At 35.5% G+C, this 21,404-nt stretch overlaps 1 protein-coding gene across 2 annotated transcripts in view; it reads left to right on the top strand.

Moving 5' to 3' along the window:
• The window catches only part of slc12a5b (solute carrier family 12 member 5b), a 58,255-nt gene extending 36,851 nt beyond the window's left edge, over positions 1 to 21,404 (top strand). The window contains exons 5-26 of one of the 2 annotated variants that reach the window (XM_067393971.1): positions 2,180 to 2,234; positions 2,553 to 2,683; positions 3,287 to 3,534; positions 3,627 to 3,838; positions 5,185 to 5,352; positions 5,634 to 5,732; positions 5,933 to 5,990; positions 6,646 to 6,820; positions 6,905 to 7,023; positions 10,679 to 10,777; positions 11,091 to 11,210; positions 12,459 to 12,563; positions 12,718 to 12,886; positions 12,975 to 13,170; positions 14,886 to 15,055; positions 15,520 to 15,651; positions 15,733 to 15,840; positions 18,592 to 18,717; positions 19,128 to 19,315; positions 20,848 to 20,862; positions 21,060 to 21,193; positions 21,313 to 21,404. In XM_067393971.1, coding sequence (XP_067250072.1) covers positions 2,180 to 2,234; positions 2,553 to 2,683; positions 3,287 to 3,534; positions 3,627 to 3,838; positions 5,185 to 5,352; positions 5,634 to 5,732; positions 5,933 to 5,990; positions 6,646 to 6,820; positions 6,905 to 7,023; positions 10,679 to 10,777; positions 11,091 to 11,210; positions 12,459 to 12,563; positions 12,718 to 12,886; positions 12,975 to 13,170; positions 14,886 to 15,055; positions 15,520 to 15,651; positions 15,733 to 15,840; positions 18,592 to 18,717; positions 19,128 to 19,315; positions 20,848 to 20,862; positions 21,060 to 21,193; positions 21,313 to 21,404 — 2,919 coding nt within the window. Of the gene's footprint in view, positions 1 to 2,179; positions 2,235 to 2,552; positions 2,684 to 3,286; positions 3,535 to 3,626; positions 3,839 to 5,184; positions 5,353 to 5,633; positions 5,733 to 5,932; positions 5,991 to 6,645; positions 6,821 to 6,904; positions 7,024 to 10,678; positions 10,778 to 11,090; positions 11,211 to 12,458; positions 12,564 to 12,717; positions 12,887 to 12,974; positions 13,171 to 14,885; positions 15,056 to 15,519; positions 15,652 to 15,732; positions 15,841 to 18,591; positions 18,718 to 19,100; positions 19,316 to 20,847; positions 20,863 to 21,059; positions 21,194 to 21,312 lie in introns of both variants that reach the window. The other variant, XM_067393970.1, reaches the window with a different exon arrangement.

Below are 21,404 nucleotides of genomic sequence, written 5' to 3'. Positions count from 1 at the left end.
AACCCCAGCAGATACGCTCACACTCGCAGAATAATTCTGTCAACCCACACTCACTAGTCATATTCACAAGGTTTGTTTCAGTCTTGGCTACGTTGGCAGTTTCAAATTAATCATTTTCTAGCTTCCTATTTTAGAATTTGAGTCCATCAAATATTATACATGTCAAATGTGCTCAAGTATACTTCCGTTTCGAAGTTTGAAAGAAATTAATGCTTTTATTCAGCAAGGATGCATTAAATTGATCAAAAGTGACAGGAACTATATTCATATTGTTACAAAAGTTTTCTATTTCAACGAACGAACAAGTTCAAACAAGATGGCATTTAAAGGTACAATGTACAGTCATATTACTTATTACACAGCTTTCCACCACATAAATAATGACGAGGGCATTAAATATTGATTTGAGAATTAGCTGTTTTTATGTTTTATCTTATAATCTATTAAAGTGTACATATTGTTCTAGCAGCACTTTGCCAACATTATTATAGGCCTACTATTAATAACTGAAGTCTTCTGTTTTTATTGAATGTCTGAATGAAATGAGACAGAGCGCGTCCGCGGTGTGAAACATGAGACACGAAAGAAGTACTGACCTAAAATAACTGAATAAGCGGTCATCAATATAGCATTTCTATTAACAATGGTGCTGACCAGTCAGAATCAAGCATTTTAGAGTGCCATGTAATAGAGTGCAGCAGGGATGATGTCAAAACCTGGAAGACTAATTCACCAGTGGTTCCCTCAAGATTTTCCTATGGGTTTTTATAATGTTTTTTTTCAATTTCTGAGTGAAATAAGTCTGTGGTAAACTTAAGTTGACCATACTTACGTTTTGTGTGTAATAGACAATTGTAAAAGTCAATCTTCACAACATGCCGACACCGTAATGTCTGGCCCCCCCACTGAGAACTACCACCATTTGTGGCCCACATACATTTCAAAGACACTTTGGAGACAGTGCCTGATCAAAAATGTACAGGCCACAAGAATCATACATTCGTTCCATAGAAATAGAAAACCTGGCACCTGAATTACATTGTTCTTTCTGATTCTACTGATTGCTGGTCAACTCACCTTCAGGCTATATGCAACTTCCTCAACAACAGGGTCAAATTAACAGATCAAGTTCATTATCATTTCTTAATTCATTGCAGAATATATTGAATATATTGATTACAACTTCAACACCATCGGACCGAACCATCAAGAATTTCTCCCTAGACTACATATCCGGATACTAAATGGCGATTTAGTATTAAGTTGTTAACCCCTTGGTTAACAAAGGTGCTTTATATTGAGAAACTGATGGTTCTTCCAGGTCGTTAAATTACTTTTTTCGTAGCTTCATTCCCCTGTTATGCTATGGTTTAATTTAATTTCCACTCTCTAATTTCCTGTGTATGCATGATTTGTATGTCTGTGTGTGTTTAGTCTAGGGATGTGTTCTTGATTTAGTTAAATAAAACTTCTGCCTGCCTATAAATTCTGATCTGCCTATAAACCAGTGTCAATGATAACGATTACTATCACAGCTACATGCTAAGAAAGCGTTATTTTTCTGTGGCCATGGAAAACTATTTTCTGGAGAGTTGATAGACGATCAATACTAAGTGTTCACTGGCTGAACAGATTAATTGAATGTAATATTAATTCAGCTACTTCAAGTTAATTCAATTAACTCAAATATTTATAATTATAAGTTTTAGCTAATTTGCTACACACTGGCGAATTAGTCTCCTGGATTTTGACATCATCCTGGCACCACTCTAGAACAAAGGTTATTAAATGCTGTACAAGAATTGTTCATTGTTAGTTCATGTTAAATAATGTAGTTAACTAATGTTAACAAATGAAACCTCATTGTAAAGCTTTTAATTAGCATCCAAAAAATGACACATCAACATTAATGGTGCAACATAATTACAGAATGCAGTTCTGTAATTCATTATGCAAGGCCGTCACTTCATTTCATGGGGCAAGGGACAAAATTATTTCCCCCCCTACAACCGATGAATCGGCTAAACCAGTCAAAGATCCCCCTCAACTGTATAGCTTCTTAAAGTGCTCAATGTTTATTTTCTAATAAATACATTTTTCTTTCACGACTCACTGGAGGCCTCTTGTCTTTGTCGCTCACTGTCCCCACTGTATTAATCTTTATTTACTCTATTTACAGACTATGCTGACTGCCATCTCAATGAGTGCTATTGCCACCAATGGAGTTGTGCCAGGTGAGCTGAATTCCCGGTGTTTGTGTATGTGTGCAGATGCCCAGAGGACGGCTGTCCTGTTGTTCTTCATGGGCAGTTAGCTGCAGTGCGCAGTACAGCTCCCAACTGTGCTGAGATCAGCTTCGGACTCATAACTGTGTGTTTCCCTTATGTGGATGCATGTCTGTCTCTGTGTTTATTTAAATACCAATAGCCTGTAGATGTGTCACTTGTGTCGAATTGACATTTCCCCAGGAGAAAAGTATGATGATGGTGTAAAGTTCTATTGAACTTTTTAGATGTACATGATTAATGACAAATTTGTTTGTATCCTTATAGCTGGAGGTTCATACTACATGATTTCTCGTTCACTGGGGCCGGAGTTTGGTGGGGCCGTTGGTATATGTTTCTACCTGGGCACCACTTTTGCCGGAGCCATGTACATCCTGGGCTGCATTGAAATCCTGCTGGTACATTTTCATTGGTTTTCGTTTATTTATTTATTTTCATTAATTTAACCAATCAAACCCAAATTTTATTATACATTTATATTATTTAGCATCTCTTTTTTAGATTTTTGATTTTGAATGTACAATTTTTATTTTTATTTATAGTCTGAATACAGTTTTGCTCATACGTCAGGTCAAGTCACATTTATTAATACGGCAGGGGGGTGTAAACTTTTGGAAACTGGATGATCGGAGTGAATTGTACTTATTTTGTAATCTGTGAAACATGTAAATATCACATTTAGCTTCTGAAGGGCAGTGCTAAATGAAAAAAAAAAAGAGAAAAATTTGCATATTATCATCCTGTTCAAAAGTTTACACCCACCGTGAAACTGCTTATTCAGGACAGTATTAAAAAATGAACATCCAATTTGTGTGATCCCTCTAATTTTGTTAAAATATTGCATATTCTGAAAGGGGTATGTAAACTTATGAACAGAACTGTAGGTTTTAAATTAGTTTTAAATATGAATATGATTATATTCAGAACTTTACACAATATAAACCAGTGGAATCTTTCTTGACTATTTTTTTTTTTTCTTCTTTCTCTTGACTTCTTTGTAGATCTACATTGTTCCACCAGCTGCCATATTTAAGATGGAGGGTCTGGAGGGATCAGAGGCTGAGGCAGCGTTGTTGAATAACATGCGTGTGTACGGTACCATCGTGCTCTCCTTGATGTCTTTAGTTGTTTTTGTCGGTGTGAAGTACGTCAATAAGTTGGCCCTTGTTTTCCTCGCCTGCGTTATCCTCTCCATTCTCGCCGTCTATGCTGGGGTCATCAAGACATCTTTTGATCCACCTGAATTTCCGTAAGTACAAGCTTTTGAATTAAAAATGTTCCTTTAGGGTACAGAATACATTTCAGGAGCGTCCATATTCATACAGACCTTATCCTGTTTAGGGTGTGTGTGCTCGGGAACCGAACTCTTCTGTCAAAGGGGTTTGACATTTGTGCCAAGACCATAGAGCAGGGAAATGTCACGGTCACCACCAGGCTCTGGAGATCCTTCTGTGACTCTGAGTTCCTGAACGCCACCTGCGATGATTACTTCATCAACAACAATGTTAGTCAGATTCAGGGAATCCCTGGAGTCACCAGTGGCATCCTGGCAGGTTAGAAACCCTCAAGACCTACAGACATTGATACTTTAATGCTATTTCAAATAAATAATACTTTACAGGGTTAGTTCACCTAAAAATAAAAATTCTGTCATTAATTACTCACCCTCATGCCGGTCCAAACCTGTAAGACTGTTAATCTTTGGAACACAAATGAAGATATTTTTGATGAATTCTGAGAGCTTTCTTTCCCTTCATAGTAAGCTACACAACTGACACTTTGACGCTTCAAAAAGTTCATAAAGAGATCATAAAAAGAATCCATATGAATTGAGCGGTTTAGTACAAATTTTCTGAAGAGAAATTTCTTATTTCATTCGCTTTATATGATAAACAGATTAAATTTAGGCTTTTATTCACATATCAGTAAACATAAACAGAAGCTCAACCGAACCTGCTTGACGCACAAGAACAAACCTCTTCTGGAAGCTCAAACGTGCTGCGTAACACACGAGAATGAACCTCATTGGTTCTCGCACATCAAGCAAACATGCCTGAGCTTCCATTTACCACAACTGATGTGTGAGCTGATGCATGTTTATATGTGAATAAAAGCCTAAATTAAATCTGTTCATCATATAATGTGATCGAGTCTTTTCAGACAATTTGGACTAAACCACTCGATTCATATGGATTAGTTTTACGATCTCTTTATGAACTTTTTGAAGCATCAAAGTGTCAGTTGCATAGAGGGACAGAACGCTTTTAGATTTCATCAAAAAGATCTTCATTTGTGTTCCAAAGATGAACAAAAGTCTAATGGGTTTGGAATGACATGAGGGTGAGTAATTCATGACAGAATTTTAATTTTTTGGGTGAACCATCTATTATTTGCTGTACTCTATTGACAGTATTTTTGATCAAATAATTGCAGCCTTGGTTAGTATAAGAATTTTTTTTTTCAAAAAAAAACACACACACACACACACGGAAAAAAAAAAATCGTAATGACTCCAAACTTTTGAACAATAGTGTATTTTTGGATAGTATTTTTGGATAGTGCCTTTTTTGCCAAATAATTTTGTTATATAAATACCTTAACTATGTCTAGTGTTTTGTTCTTAGCTGATATTTAAAATATTTTTCTCATATTTTGATGGTTTAATCAAACTTGTTTCAACACAGATTCAAATGATTTGAAATGTTATATGATTGATGTTGAAAAAATGTCTGTACTATTTTACAAATTTCGAACCTCATTGCAACATTCGAAATGCTTGAGTATACCAACTAAGCAATAACATTATTTTGATGTTCAAAATATGTACCGATTCTGTATTTGATGTCATTTTGTTTTGAAAATACATGGAGAATTGTGAATCTTTTTTTCTTCTTCACAGAAAACCTTTTCAGCATGTTTGCAGAGAAAAATTCTTTCATAGAGAAACGAGGTATATCAGCAGTACTCGACCCTGAGGCCCCACTAACCAACACTAACCGATATGTCCTGGCTGACATCACCAGCTTCTTCACCCTGCTGGTTGGGATCTACTTCCCTTCTGTCACAGGTCAGTACAACAGTTCGATAACTACCTACTAGGGAAATTATTATAATATTTGTTTTTAATTATTACTTAAAATTAGTTTTCATTGGATAAAGAAAAAATAAAATTAAAATTAAATGACTAACAATTAAAAACAAGATTGTTATATAATCCAATTCAAATGATTTTTTTTCTTCTATTTTCTATAATGTTTGATGTTTTTTGTTCTTATGACATTTGTTACCTTCAATCTGAGCAATAACTGACCAGAGCTTCCAGATATAATATGTGTGTGTGTGTCACAGGTATCATGGCTGGTTCCAACCGCTCTGGTGACCTGCAGGATGCTCAGAAGTCCATCCCTATTGGTACCATCCTGGCCATCACAACCACCTCCTTTATCTGTATCCTTTTATGGCTTTGCTTAAATAAATGACCCATGACTTTCATACAGAGCAGAACTGCACATCTTGAAATATGCAAGATATAGTGTAATTGGATATCCAACAACAAGGATAAAAGGATAAGACTTGATGTTTTTCATCTGTGGTATATAGCTGAAATAGGAGCTTTGTGTCATTATCCTAAATTTTTGCTCTCACAGACATGTCCAGTGTGATTCTGTTCGGAGCCTGTGTGGATGGAGTTGTTTTGAGGGACAAGTGAGTCTGTTTTTCTACTCAGGGTTATTTTAGCATCACTGATATAGTAGTGTTATAGTTTTTGTTAATATTTTTAACCGTAATAATACTAGTTCTACTTTTGGTTTATGTTGGATTCAGTATAGCCTCCAATTTCAAAATAATCATTACAATTCAGCTCAATTTAATTAATTAAAATAATTTCCACTTTAAAAAAAAAATAATAATATATATATATATATATATATATATATATATATATTTTTTTTTTTTTTAAACCAGTGTTTAGTATTATTTATATACTACTATAGTATTTATTAATATTTTAAATAAGCTTTTATTTTAATTCATTAATATAATTTCCACATAAATACTTTTTTAAAAGTAAAATATTGTGTAATATAAGTTATTTATGTACTTTTGTCATGTTTATTAGTCTTTAAATATTTCTGTTTATCTATAATGTGTTTTTTAGTTTTAGTAATTTTAGTATTTCAACAAACTTTATTTTATTTCTGTTCATTTCAAAGTTTCTTTTAAGTTTTTTAAGTTTAACTTTTATATCTAAATTTATATTTTTTATATTTAAAAATTATATCAAATTGTTATATATTATTTCAGCCTTATTTCAGTTTAACACTATTAGCAAACAATATCATCACTGTTCAAAACACAGATTTGGGGAAGGCGTCAACGGTAACTTGGTTATTGGCACCCTGGCATGGCCCTCGCCCTGGGTCATTGTGTTTGGCTCCTTCTTCTCCACCTGTGGGGCGGGGCTTCAGAGTTTGACAGGAGCGCCCCGCCTCCTTCAAGCTATCTCCCGTGATGGCATCATTCCTTTCCTCAGGGTACATGTATATGTTTGCCCTCTGATTATCTTTGTTGATGCTTTGATACTTGATCATACTAAGTGGTATTTCTTCATTTTACAGGTGTTTGGTCATGGCAAAGCTAACGGTGAACCTACATGGGCTCTCCTCCTGACAGCCTGCATCTGTGAGATTGGCATCCTCATCGCCTCCCTGGATTCAGTTGCACCCATTCTGTCTATGTAAGCAACTACCCATCTGCACACAGCGCACATTATTCTTTATGATTCCCAGAGAAAGAACAGCAATAAACAGTTTCCACTCACTATTGCTGTAATAAAACTTCTTCATTATGCTGAATAGCCTATTTTCCAAAAGCTTGGTCTTCAATAGAGTGCTACAGGGAAGTCACCAAAACCCAGAAGAATAATTCTCCAGTGGTTCCCTCGAGATTTTCGAATGGGTTTTTATGTGGCCAACATAACTTGACGTAGTGTGCAGTTTATGTTGTAGAGCAAAACGTTCAGGTATGATCAAGTTATGTGTAACCAACCCGATCTCACATTTATTTTACGAGGTGCCTAATTTCGTACGACCTCGCTCTTACGAATTCATAAGTTTTTTGCTAAATCGTACATATTTTATGAGTTGTCAAATTCGTATGAATTCGTACAAATTACCCACCCTTAACCCTGCCCCTAAACCTACCCGTCACTGGGGTTTAGACATATCGTACGAATTTGTACGAATTAGCCACCTTGCTATCTACGTAGACCTTGTGAGATAGCGTTGGTTTACCACAGACCTTATTTTACTTGTTTTATTATATATTATTTAAAAATATTATTTTCTGTAATTATTAAGATTATTTTATATAAATAAATGTTAATATATATTTTAATTTAATATAATAAATGCATATGTTATATAATAATATTTTAAAGTAATATATATATATTATTTTAAAATATTTTTAAAAATATTATTTTTTAAATTGGAAAATTGAGTCTCTGGGGGAAAAAAAGACTCACAAAACTTCAATACAGGATTCTTCACAGGCTTCAATCTACACCTCAGTTTCTAAATAATATAAACTATACAATGTCTCCTCGATGTGTCAAATGTAAAAAGGTGGAATCTTACTCTCATTGTGTGTGGCAATGTCCCTTAATATACATTTTGGAGGAAAATAATTATGTAAGTTATAATTATGTAGTTATGTAAGATTTTCAATGAGGAGATAAAAATGGTGCTGGATTTGTTTTATTGATTATCTCAGATGGAACTCCACTAACAAATACATGCCAAAAACTATTACATAAGCTTCTTTTAGTTGCAAGAAGATGTGTTTTACTCGAGTGGATCAAGACCAAGCCTCCTACTGTGAGTCAGTTGTACAGGGAAAATGTTAAAATTATATACATGGAACGAGTGAGCCCTCTCATAATGAGTAGTGAGAGATCTCACTAACAGTCCCAGCTAACAGTTTCCTTAAAGGTGCAGTATGTGATTTCTGAGAAGCACTGTTGATATTTGAAATAAACCCAAACAAACACACCCCTCCCTTCATTGCTCCGCCCCCACAATGCACGATGCAAGAGTGGATATCTCTTTATCATAGCTGAAGCAAAGCAAAATAATGTTTTGCGAAAAATAACACGAAAATGAAGAACAAATGAAAAGGAATAACATAAAGTGAATATACAGTATGCAAGAGTATATACAATCAAGAATTTGTTGTTAGTCACCAGCACACCAACTCCAGACAAACAATGATACTTAGTTAAAACTGTCCTGTTACTATAACTAACATTACAACAACAGCATATCTTGGTTCTGTGAACCAGCAAAATCAATGTTACTCACATACGGAAAAGAAACAACCCAGCCTCGGCATCTATTTTCAGGCCTTCCCATTTTCTGGTCTCTCCAGTGCTGGAAAGTTTTTCTAATGTTAAAGGGATAGTTCACCCAAAAAATGAAAATTCTGTCACCATTTCCTCACCCTTTAGTTCCAAACCTGTATAAATATCGAGAGAGACCCCCTACTGCTGATTAGCTACGAGTGTGTTGTGGTGCTTAAAGGGTTAGTTCACCCAAAAAATTAAAATTCTGTCATTTATTACTCACCCTCATGCCATTCCACACCTGTAAGACCTTTGTTAATCTTCGGAACACAAATTAAGATATTTTAGTTGAAATCCGATGGCTCCGTGAGGCCTCCATAGGAAGCAATGACATTTCCTCTCTCAAGATCCATAAAGGTACTAAAAACATATTTAAATCAGTTCATGTGAGTACAGTGGTTCAATATTAATATTACAAAGCGACAAGAATATTTTTGGTGCGCCAAAAAAACTAAATAACTTATTTAGTGATGGCCTATTTCAAAACACTGCTTCAGGAAGCATCGGAGCACAAATGAATCAGTGTATCGAATCTGCTGTTTGGAGCACCAAAGTCACGTGATTTCAGCCATTGGCAGTTTGACACATGATCTGAATCATGATTCGATACACTGATTCATTTGTGCTCCGAAGCTTCATGAAGCAGTGTTTTGAAATCGGCCATCACTAAATAAGTCGGTATTTTGGGGGGGGGGGTTGGCACTCCAAAAATATTCTCGTCGCTTTATAATATTTATATTGAACCACTGTACTCACATGAATCGATTTAAATATGTTTTTAGTACCTTTATGGATCTTGAGAGAGGAAGTGTCATTGCTCCCTATGGAGGCCTCACGGAGCCATCGGATTTCAACTAAAATATCTTAATTTGCGTTCTGAAGATTAACAAAGGTCTTACGGTTGTGGAACGGCATGAGTGTAAGTAATAAATGACAGAATTTTAATTTTTGGGTGAACTAACACTTTAAGCCCGGAACACACCAAGCCGATGACCTAGTGGCAACGAAAGCATACTGCGGGGTTGGCTCACATCGACAGCGTCAGTGTCCAAAGTTGTCCTGACACACCAAACCAACATTCATCACCCGACAGCCAAATAGCACGTCGGTTCTGCGCCTGCATAAGAAGTAATGCACCAGCAGGTGGCAGTAGCTGAATAGCCAATTAGATTGATCAGACTGATCGACAAGCTCCGACGCCGATTCAACATGTAGAATCAGCTAAAAAAAGCCAACGAGGACCGACTTCAGTCGACGGTGCGGAACACACTGAGGAAACTTAGTCGGCCGATGAACAAAAACTGCCTGACGGCCAACCGTCAGCTTGGTGTGTTCCGGGCTTTAGACCGATCCATTTCCACAGCGTTTCTCAGAAATCACTTACTGCACCTTTATGACAAGGTTTTTCCACATTCTCTTGGATTCCCTTGGGTGGCCTCCAGCTTGGTTAAACTTATTTATGTTAGTTAAAAATGGGCTAATTAGTGATTGTCAGTTTATGTCAGTGCATATGCATTGTAACATTGTACCATTTTTTATGGCTTTTTGTGTTACTAGTGTGGTGCCTGTACAGTGCATACTATATTGTACCCTGTTTGTGCTTTCATTTTTTTTTCTTCTCTTCTCTTCTGTTCTTGTTCCTTTTTACTTTTCTTTTCTTTTTTTCCTCTTCTGAATATCAATAAAATATGGTAAAAAAAATATTATTTATAATAATAATATTTTCTTTAATTATATTATTATTTTAAAATAATAAAATAAAAAAATCTAATGCTGACTAAAAACTTGATACTTATGCAAATTATTAATTTGTGTTCAGTAACTCTATTAAAAGCCCATTTGTTTTCAGTTTGACATAAAATATATTGTATGTAAATAAGTAAATAAATAGTGGTTCATTGCTGCAAAACAAAGCATAAAAACTTCCAAGGGGAAGTATTTCCTCAATATTACATATACTGATAAAGTCTGGCTCTGTTTCCTCCCACAGGTTCTTTCTCATGTGCTACATGTTTGTAAACCTGGCCTGTGCGCTGCAGACCCTCCTCAGGACCCCGAACTGGAGACCACGCTTTAAGTTCTACCACTGGTACATAATTACACATGCACAAACACACACACACATACTCCTGCTCCCTTAGGTTTGCGTCAGTGATGGAAAGTATCTTTGGTTTGAGTGGATGAAAGTTAAAAGTGTAGTCTTTTGTAACCTTTAATGTTAAAGTGAAGGCTACAGACATCACACCACATAATTAAATCTTTCTTCCACCACTAAGAATACACTCACCTGTGGCGGTTATCATAATTAGTATAAACACAGCTGCCTGACACCAAAATTATGTAACTGTGAGCAATTGCTAACTGGACAAATGAGCATGAGACAGACTATGATCTTTCTCCAGGGCTTTGTCACTCTTGGGCATGAGCTTGTGTCTCACCCTGATGTTCCTGTGCTCCTGGTACTACGCCATTATTGCCATGGGGATCGCCGGCTGCATCTACAAGTACATCGAATTCTGCGGGTAAGCGAACCTAAATGAGCCTCAGGGGGAAGCGACTCAACAAAAAAAGGAAAAAACCTAATGATTTTCACACAACCTAGATCAATCTCAGTCTTGGCAGAAAAGGCATTTTTGTCTTTACAGTTTTTTGTTTTTTTGCTAGAGGATTTATTTAAAGACTTGACGAATGTGGCCAAGTAATTATTCACAGTAAATGTATATAGATAGTTTTAGATAATTATTAGTGGAAGACACGGATTAATGATTCTTACCTAATCCAGAGGTTTTTAACCCTTGGCCTCCTGAATAAGATGATCCCCTCTTCCTAAAAACCCTCTTCCTAAAATATAATGGTAGAACTTTATGTTGATATGCTGTATAAAGACTGTTTTGTACAATTTGAGATAAATATGAACTATTATAAAGATAGCATGTTTCCAGAATTCAAATATTTAATTTTATATTCTCTGTTATGATGTACTAAAGCTAAAGTAAATGATTAAAATATTATCTGCAGAGTATTTACAATAATGTTTGTAAGTATGGGGTTGGTAAGTTTTTTTTTTTTTTTTAAACAGTAAAAACAGTAATATTTTGAAATATTATTACAATTATTAATGTTTTCTATTTGAATATATTTTAAAATGTAATTTTTTCAGCATTACTCCAGTCTTCAGTGTCACATGATCCTTCAGAAATCATTCTAATTTGGTGATTTGCCGCTCAAGAAACATTTCTTATTACTATCAATGTTGATATCAGCTTAATATCTTTGTACAAAATATATATTTTAGGATCAATTGATGAATAAAAAGTTTAAAAAACAGCATTTTTTTGTAACAGAAATTTGGAACATGTCTTTACAGTCACTTTTGATAAATTTAATGTCCTTGCTAAATAAAAGTATTGATTTCTTTAAAGAAAATCTATCTATCTATCTATATATATATATATATATATATATATATATATATATATATATATATATATATATATATACATATATAGACCCAAACTTTTGAACAGTACTATATATAGTACTATATATTTCTGACATTTTGTGTCTTTAAAATGCTAAATACAACAGTAATATCACCAAATTATCATGTTAAATATGTAATATATAATCTTGTAAAGTTATAATTTACGACACTAGTTTGAAACTGCCTGATCCACACAAACTAAACTAAAAATTTGGAATAGATTATAGAATAAAATATTTAAGCCCCATCACAAAATCCAATATGGTTGTGTGTTCCGTCTTTTTAGGGCAGAGAAAGAGTGGGGCGATGGGATACGTGGCATCTCTCTGAGTGCCGCCCGCTATGCTCTGATGAGGCTTGAGGAAGGTCCTCCTCATACTAAAAACTGGAGGTTAGTGATGGATCACTAATATGCCTGTGAACACAACAAACAAGTTGTTCCTGTGAACAAGTATATGGTTGTCACGTGTCAAACTACATTCTTCCAAAATATTGAGAATGAATTAAAATGTTCATCATAATTCAAAATGTTAAAAAAATTCCAGGCCCCAGATTCTGGTTCTTATGGGTTTGGATGGAGAGCAGAATGTAGAGCAACCTCGACTGCTGTCGCTGACCAATCAGCTGAAAGCAGGCAAAGGCCTGACCATCGTGGGAGCGTGTGTGGAGGGCACCTACTTAAACAACCAACCACAGGCACAAAAAGCAGACCAAGTATGCACACACACACAACTCAAGCCAAAAAGAGGCAATGATCCATTCATACATGAAATGAGACACTAATAACCTCCATCTCTCTCAGTCCCTAAGGAAGCTGATGGAGATTGAGAAGGTGAAGGGATTCAGTCAGGTAGTGATCTCCTCTAACCTGCGGGACGCCACCTCACATCTGATCCAAGCTGGAGGTTTAGGTGGCCTCCGCCACAATGCGGTTCTGGTCAGCTTCCCCAAGAACTGGAAACAAGCTGAGGAGCACCACCGTTGCAGAAACTTCATTGGTAAGACAAAAGACTAGACATGGATTTTCATATATGGTGGGTTAATTTAGACAGTGTTGCAAAGCTCTCTCATATCTGGTTGATGACCTTTTTACCCATGTTTTCATGACTTTTGTGTCAGCGTTGATTTACTGCTTATGATAACACAGGTTCTGCCTGTTACGAGCAATGATAAACAATGATAAAGGATACATAGATATCTTCATAGATGAATATTAACTGCATGCATGTGAATGACTAGTAGGGCTGCATGATTACTTAAAAGCCCTAGTCATAAAAATTGAAATCAAATTTAATTTGCAATATGGCTTTGTGTGATTTATCAAATCACAAAGTCTGTCATTTATTTCAATAAATACACTATATTGCCAAAAGTTTTGGGACGCCTGCCTTAATGGGCACATGAACTTTAATGTCATCCCATTCTTAATCCGTAGGGTTTAATATGGAGTTGGCCCACCCTCTGTAGCTATAACAGCCTCAACTCTGGGAAGGCTTTCCACAAGGTTTAGGAGTGTGTTTATGGGAATTTTTGACCATTCTTCTAGAAGCGCATTTGTGAGGTCAGGCAGTGATGTTGGATGAGAAGGCCTGGCTTGCAGTCTCCACTCTAATTCATCCCAGTGGTGTTCTATTGAGTTGAGGTCAGGACTCTGTGCAGGCCAGTCAAGTTCCTCCACACCAAACTTGCTCATCCGTGTCTTTATGGACCTTGCTTTGTGCACTGGTGCGCAGTCATGTTGGAACAAGAAGGGGCCATCCCCAAACTGTTTCCACAAAGTTGGGAGCATGAAATTGTCCAAAATGTCCAAAAGCATTAAGGGTTCCTTTCACTGGAACTAAGTTCAACCCCTGAAAAACAACCCCACACCATAATCCCCTCTCCATCAAACTTTTCACTTGGCACAATGCAGTCAGGCAAGTACCATTCTCCTGACAACTGCCAAACCCAGATTCGTCCATCGGATTGCCAGACAGAGAAGTGTGATTCATCACTCCAGAGAACACGTCTCTACTGCTCTAGAGTCCAGTGGCGACGTGTTTTACACCACTGCATCTAACGCTTTCCATTGCACTTGGTGATGTAAGGTTTGGATACAGCTGCTCTGGAAACCCATTCCATGAAGCTCTCTACGCACTGTTCTTGAGCTTGTCTGAAGGCTACACGAAGTTTGGAGGTCTGTAGCTATTGACTCTGCAGAAAGTTGCTGACTTCTGCACACTGAGCGCCTCAGCATGCGCTGACCCCGCTCTGTGACCCCCACTTTGTTATGATACCACTAACAGTTGACCGTGGAATATTTTGTAGTGAGGAAATTTCATGAATGGACTTATTGCACAGGTGGCAACATAAAGGGATCACACATGGGTGTTTAATGAATACAAATTGTTTTGTTCTCTGTCACAAATATAACCATAACCACAAATAATGAACATTAGTCTAGGGAAAACAAAGAAACAAAGGAAAAACAAAAAAGCTACATGATATAAGAAATGAAAAAAAAAAAAAATCAATGAGATGTTACATTGTGGTCAAAAGGCGCTCCTGTGAGAACTATCCCACAGAGAGTGCTGACCCAAATGAAAAGCCAGAGCCCTTATATACTCTACTCCCCTAGTTATCAGTAATCATGGGGAGTGACCACAATCTGCCACCAACAGGTAAGGAGAACACTCAGGGTCATTACAATATTATGGTGTTTTTCCCCCCACAGAGATTGTTAGGGAGACCACCGCAGCTCAGTTGGCGTTGATGGTGCCGAAGAACATCTCTGCATATCCGTCAAATGGAGAGCGTTTCACTGAGGGCTACATTGACGTGTGGTGGATTGTCCATGATGGAGGCATGCTCATGCTCCTTCCCTTTCTTCTGCGCCAGCACAAGGTACACACACATACACAATTACAGCAATTACATTCTGAGCAATGGTGGGCAGAGTTATTGAAGTTAGCCAAAAGGACCATACATTTCTTGTTCAGAGATGGCCATTGAGGATCATTCCAATTTACATATTTAAGTATGTTATACTATATATTTAATACAAAAAAAAAAAATGTTAAAAATAGTAATAAAACAACTCTGTTTCACCCAATATTTGTGTGTGCTGTGTAGTTGTTGTTGTGCTTATCTGTTATCTGTGAGTTTCTGTTAGCGTAGCAACATGTTAACGTCAAACACAATTCATTACGTAAAGTGTTGCTCTTAAGGTTTCATTTCAGTGCCTTAAATCAGTTGCTGCCTAGTAAGGCCACACACTAGGGATCGAAACAGAGACCACATTAATTTCATGTCTTTGAATGATGTACTAACTTTATTAATACACTGGGCAATCAATAACTGTGCTTCAGGTTTGGAGGAAGTGCAAGATGCGTATCTTCACTGTGGCTCAGATGGACGACAACAGCATTCAGATGAAGAAAGACCTGATGACTTTCCTCTATCACCTGCGCTTCGATGCTGAGGTTGAGGTGGTTGAAATGGTGAGGAACAAACACACTTCCTTCACACACGAGCTGATGCTGGCGATCATCGTTCTAACATGTTCGTTCATTTAATTCAAGCATGACAGCGACATCTCAGCCTACACTTACGAAAAGACCCTGGTGATGGAGCAGCGATCGAAAATCCTCAAGGAGATGCACCTTACCAAGAACGAGCGTGAGAGAGAGGTATTGACGCTCCCACAGATCCAGACAAATCACAGAATAGTCTTCCCTTGTGAAAAATTTTTCCCATTTTTTTTTAAAGAGCACTTATGATAATAATATATTTTAAGAGAATATTCTGTGTTATATACTATATACTATATGTCTTTTGACACTTAATTGCATGTTAATGCAATTAAATGAAAATGCGTTATAGTATATTAAGTATATATTTATTTTTAATTTCACAATTCTATTGTCTTTGAAATATGGTTAAAGTGTACTGCTGAATGTACTGGCAAGCATTTGTGGTAAAATATATTTTAATGTAATTTCTATTGAAACTTAAATGTAATTTAATGTATTTAAATAAATTTGTAATTTCATATTTGTAATGATGAAGTTGCAGTTTAGTACATTTAAAATTTATTGATGTAATATCAAAAAACACTGCAGTTCAAATCATGTACATTACATGTGCTTTAACGTGTCACTCAACACATAAAAATAAGTGTACTTCTTTAAAGCATGAAAAAATATTATTAAAACATAATGATTTAAATTTCAAGTAAACATTTGCACATTTTAAAAGTATAGTTAAGTGTGTAAACAAACAGCCTTTAACGGGTACTCTCTTTAAGTACACTTAAATGGTCTTTTATTTCATCGTATATACTTTTAAGATTTGAAGTGCACATTCAATATAGTTAAGCACTCTTCTTTTTTACAAGTGACTACGGTTACATTTTTTTACGACTTTACATGCGCTTTAGTTTGTTAGTCAACAGATCATACTTTAAAGCATGACAAAAGATTATTAAAACATAATGATTTAAAATGTACTTTAAAGTAAAACTTTTAATTTGATATAATTACATTTGAAATGTCATTACATTATTGCATTGCACTTTTTAAAAGTGCTTAACTGTGTTAAAACAGTCCTAAAAGTGTACTCTTTTTAAGTGCACTTAAGTTACCTTTATTTCATTATTATCTGCAAATTAAAATATACTTTGAAGTAAACTACAAGTGCACATTCAATACAGTTAAAGGGTTAGTTCACCCAAAAATGAAAATTCTGTCATTAATTACTCACCTTCATGTCGTTCCAAATCCGTAAGACTTTCATTCATCTTCGGAAAACAAGAGTTTTCTGTCCCTCCATAGACAGCTACGTGACAACCACTATTACGCTTCAAGAAGTTCATAAATAGATGTGAATTGATTGTTTTGTTTTTGTTTGTTTTTTTTCAATATTAACAAACAGAACAAGTTGGCACACGCAAAAAATAAACAACATTTCAAAAATTAGAGAAGAGAAAAAGAGAAGAAGAAGAAAAAAAGAAGAGGGCAAATAGATAAACAAATATATTAAGGAAGAATATTAAACATGGCACAAATTCTAGATGTTTTCATTGTTTTCTTGTTAACAGAAGTTGAAATTGTATTTAAATACATCTTCAATTCTTGTTTGAAAAAGTTAAAGTGGGGTTTACTTTTCATGCATTTACACTTATGGATATAAAACTTTCCAATAAATAAAAGAAAGTTTATACAAAAACTTGCATTAAATAGATTCTTGTCTTTAAGTTTAACATAAAACCCAAAAAGAATATTTTGATATTTTGAAAAAAATATAGGATATTTCTTTAACTTTATTTGTTAGAAAGAATTTCTGAGGGAGTGACCAAACATATGACCACTTAATATCATCAAAACGGTTATTCCAATAAGAAACGGAGGAAGGAATAGAAGTGACAATGTCCAAAAATAACGACCTGATTTTGTAATTGGATTTATGCCCTGAAAAACAAATAGAACCAACCACAGTGGATTCAGGACTAGGGGGACAAACAGAAATCACTGTGGCACTATTATTGTTTCTAAATAGCATACAGATTTCTAAAGAGATGACTTTGAAAATATATATTGAATTCTTTACTAGATACTGGGAAATGATATCTTGAAATAAAATCGGAATAACTAAATAAATTACCATCACTATCAAACAGCTGGTTTACTAACATCACTCCATTAGTGAACCAATTTTCAAGAAACAAAGATTTCCTCTTATGTAGAATATTACAGTTGTTCCAAATAAAAAAAAATGTATGGCGAGAAATTATGCTTGTAAATAAGTCTCCAAGCCAGAAGCATTTGCTGATGATAATTGGAAAGTTTGATAGGAAGTTTGTGAATTGAGTGGTTTACTCCAAATTTTCTGTAGAGACACGATAACTTTATGTGATGAACAGATTGAATTTAGGCTTTTATTCACATATAAACATTCATCAACACACATCAGTTGTGGTAAACAGAAGCTCAAGCATGTTTGATTGACGTATGAGAGCCAATGAGGTTCATTCTCGTGTATAATATAATATAATATAAGCCTAAATTCTAAAAGACTCTGTTCATCATATAAAGTGATCGAGTCTCTTCAGAAAATTTGGACTAAACCGCTGGATTAGTTTTACAATCTCTTTATGAACTTTTTGAAGCGTCAAAGTGTCAGTTGCGTAGCTGCCTGTGGATGGACAGAAAGCTCTCAGATTTCATCAAAAAGATCTTTATTAGATGAACGAAAGTCTTTCGGGTTTGGAACATGTGGGTGAGTAATTCATGACAGAATTTTCATTTTTGGGTGAACTAACCCTTTAAGTACACTTCATTTTCACAAGGTTTATTCTAACAGACATCAATATTTAATTAGATATATAGTAGGTAAATCAAGCCGTTTGAATCAGTCTAACAGCGCTGATGTTGTCTCTTCAGATTCAGAGCATCACAGATGTGTCCCGTGGCTCTATTCGGCGAAAGAACCCTTCAAACCTGCACCCCCAGAGGAGTATCGCTGAAGAGTCCGTGACAGGAAGTGGCGAAGAGAAACCCGAAGAGGAGGTAGCTGCTCTTTCACAGATTTTTTTTTTTTTTTTTTCCTCTATGCATTTATCCATCAAGCGTGTGACTTAGTGCTTGTTTTCTATTTGAGAGCTAATCACGCCCTTCCCTCTGGCCAATTAGATGATAACATGGACCTATCAACCATAAAGATAGCATCTCTTTATCACTTTCTATTTTTGCCATTCTCTCTCTTCTCTCAAACATTATCTACAAGAAAATCGTTCTCTTTTGTTAACACCCTGGCAGTGTTTCTCTCTCTCTTGCTTCCTCTCTTTTTTCTTTATCCTTCTGAAAACAAGGTTACCAGAAATGCGACAATTCTCACTTCTTATTTTTTTTCATCCCTCTCTACCCTCACACTCTTTTTACCTTTCTCTTAGTCTGTCCGTCTCTCCCGTCCTCGACAGGTTCAACTCATTCAGGGAAAAAATGCCACCCCCACCCCCACTAGCCCCACCTCCCCTACTGTTCCCACACCAGCGGCCATGAGCCCCGGAGAGGAGGTGCAGATGACTTGGACAGACGAAACTGAGAAGACCAATAACCCAGCTGTGGCCAACCCTGAAAACATAAAGGATATGTTCAACATGAAACCGTGAGTCAAGATAATGACGATCTCTACACAGCAAAATCCCCAGAGTTAAATCAACTCTGCTCAGAAAACATATGGTCCCTCTCTACATAGAGTTAAAATAACACTGAAGCAGAGTTAAAGTTTATGAGATAATATGCTGTTTGTGGAGTTGTTTAATCAGATCTTGAGAAATTTAATGTCTTTTATTTTAAGTTCATTTCATCTAAGGCTGTGGCTGGAAGTGATTATGCTTGTTAACAGCAGGTGTTCATCATTAATGCTCAATCATAACTTAATCACTTAATTATCTCATTAACTTTAACTTGCTTCAGTGTTACTTTAACACTATATAGAGAGGGACTATATGTAATCTGAGCAGAGTTGATTTAACTCTGGGGATTTTGCTGTGTAAAACGTATATATTGTGTCAGCTATAATGAGTCAATCAAAAATGAGATTGGAGTAAAAAAGGAAATATTCAGTCATCATCATTGAATAATTTTATTAGTTGAAAGTGAGAATTTAGTGAAACCTTTGCATAGAGATTTGGTATTTGTGATACTGACACTGATTTCATTAATAATAATAATAATTATAATAATAAAACTATAGACCAATGCGAATTAAGATATTTTTTTTCTTATTGAACATTTGTCCATGGAGCACCAGATCATTGTTTTGACACTTTAATTAACAAAACTCAATTACACATTCACATAGAATTACAAAAGCTATTTTCAAGGTCACTAATATTTAATTATTTCTGAAACATTTTGTTCGTCAGTCTTGTTAGTTGGATGTATAACAAGTCTACAATAGAACATAATGAAAGACTGAAATACATAATGAAGAAGACAAATATTAATAAATAATAATAAATCATTTAAATAATTTAAAATGTAAAAATAACATAATAATAAAATTAATTGAAGGATTATATATATATAATTTAAATTAAAAATACAGCATAAATCCTTATAATTTTTTGGTGCAAATACATTAAAGTAACTTGACATTATCATTGAAGACCAGCAATAATAATTTTCATTTTGATTAGATAATAATGGCAATATATACATGTCAAAGTCAGACATGCCCCTTTGCCAGCTGTGATGCCTGGATACTGGTTTAAACTTGGCCCAGGTTTGTAAAAGATTTTTGGGTCAGCACACCTTAATAGCTTCAACAATTGATTGCCAATTAAGTTTAGAATACAATGAACCAATTAGAACCCAGTTTAGGTCAGATAGCTGCTAATGGTTTTTTCTATGTATAAACTGTTTATGTAATAAATTATGTTTTCGTAGTTTGTGTTGTCCCTTATCAGTGCAAAATTATCACACATTAAAAAGGATTCATGCCAATATTGTCCAAAACCCCACTTTTCTAAATGTTTTTTGATCAATAATCACCCGATAAATGAAATGGCACATCCTTACCTTTGTAGTTATGGTTAAAAAGTGTAATGTTAAAATGCGGTTGAATTTGTGCTGTTCCTGTATTTCTCTGTTCACTGGGTTTTTCACCATTATTTTCCTTTGCTCATGCCTCAGGGAATGGGAGAACCTGTGAGTACACTTTCAAGATAACACTAATGCTACTTCCTTCAGATTATTTTAAAAACATGGCACACTTGATTATCACATATGAATGTACACTTCATATCTCTCTAATAAGCGGAAATATGCTAAAAATGTAGTCATATAAAGAAACCTCACATTCACAAAAAGTCTTTGCAGTGCTCTTCGTATGATGTTTTGTACAGGAATCAGTCGAATGTCAGGCGCATGCACCATGCGCAGAAGCTCAACGAGGTCATCGTGAAGAAGTCACAAGAAGCAAAACTAGTCCTGCTAAACATGCCTGGACCTCCTAGGAACCGCACTGGAGAAGAGAACTGTATCCTTTTTTCTTCTAAAATAAAATCATCTGTCTATCTGACTCGTGAAGTTAGATCCTGCTTGTGTATGACATTTCATATAAATGTCAAAGTTTGCCTCTTAACTTCAGACACACAGACATGGAGTTCCTCGAGGTCCTGACTGAAGGTCTCAACAGGGTCCTGCTCGTGCGTGGAGGTGGACGTGAGGTCATTACCATCTACTCTTGA

The sequence above is a fragment of the Chanodichthys erythropterus genome, chromosome 9, assembly GCF_024489055.1.
Source record: "Chanodichthys erythropterus isolate Z2021 chromosome 9, ASM2448905v1, whole genome shotgun sequence".
Taxonomy (NCBI): Eukaryota; Metazoa; Chordata; class Actinopteri; order Cypriniformes; family Xenocyprididae; genus Chanodichthys; species Chanodichthys erythropterus.
The sequence above is the reverse complement of the archived record's forward strand: the minus strand, read 5'-3'. Positions and strand labels throughout refer to the sequence as shown.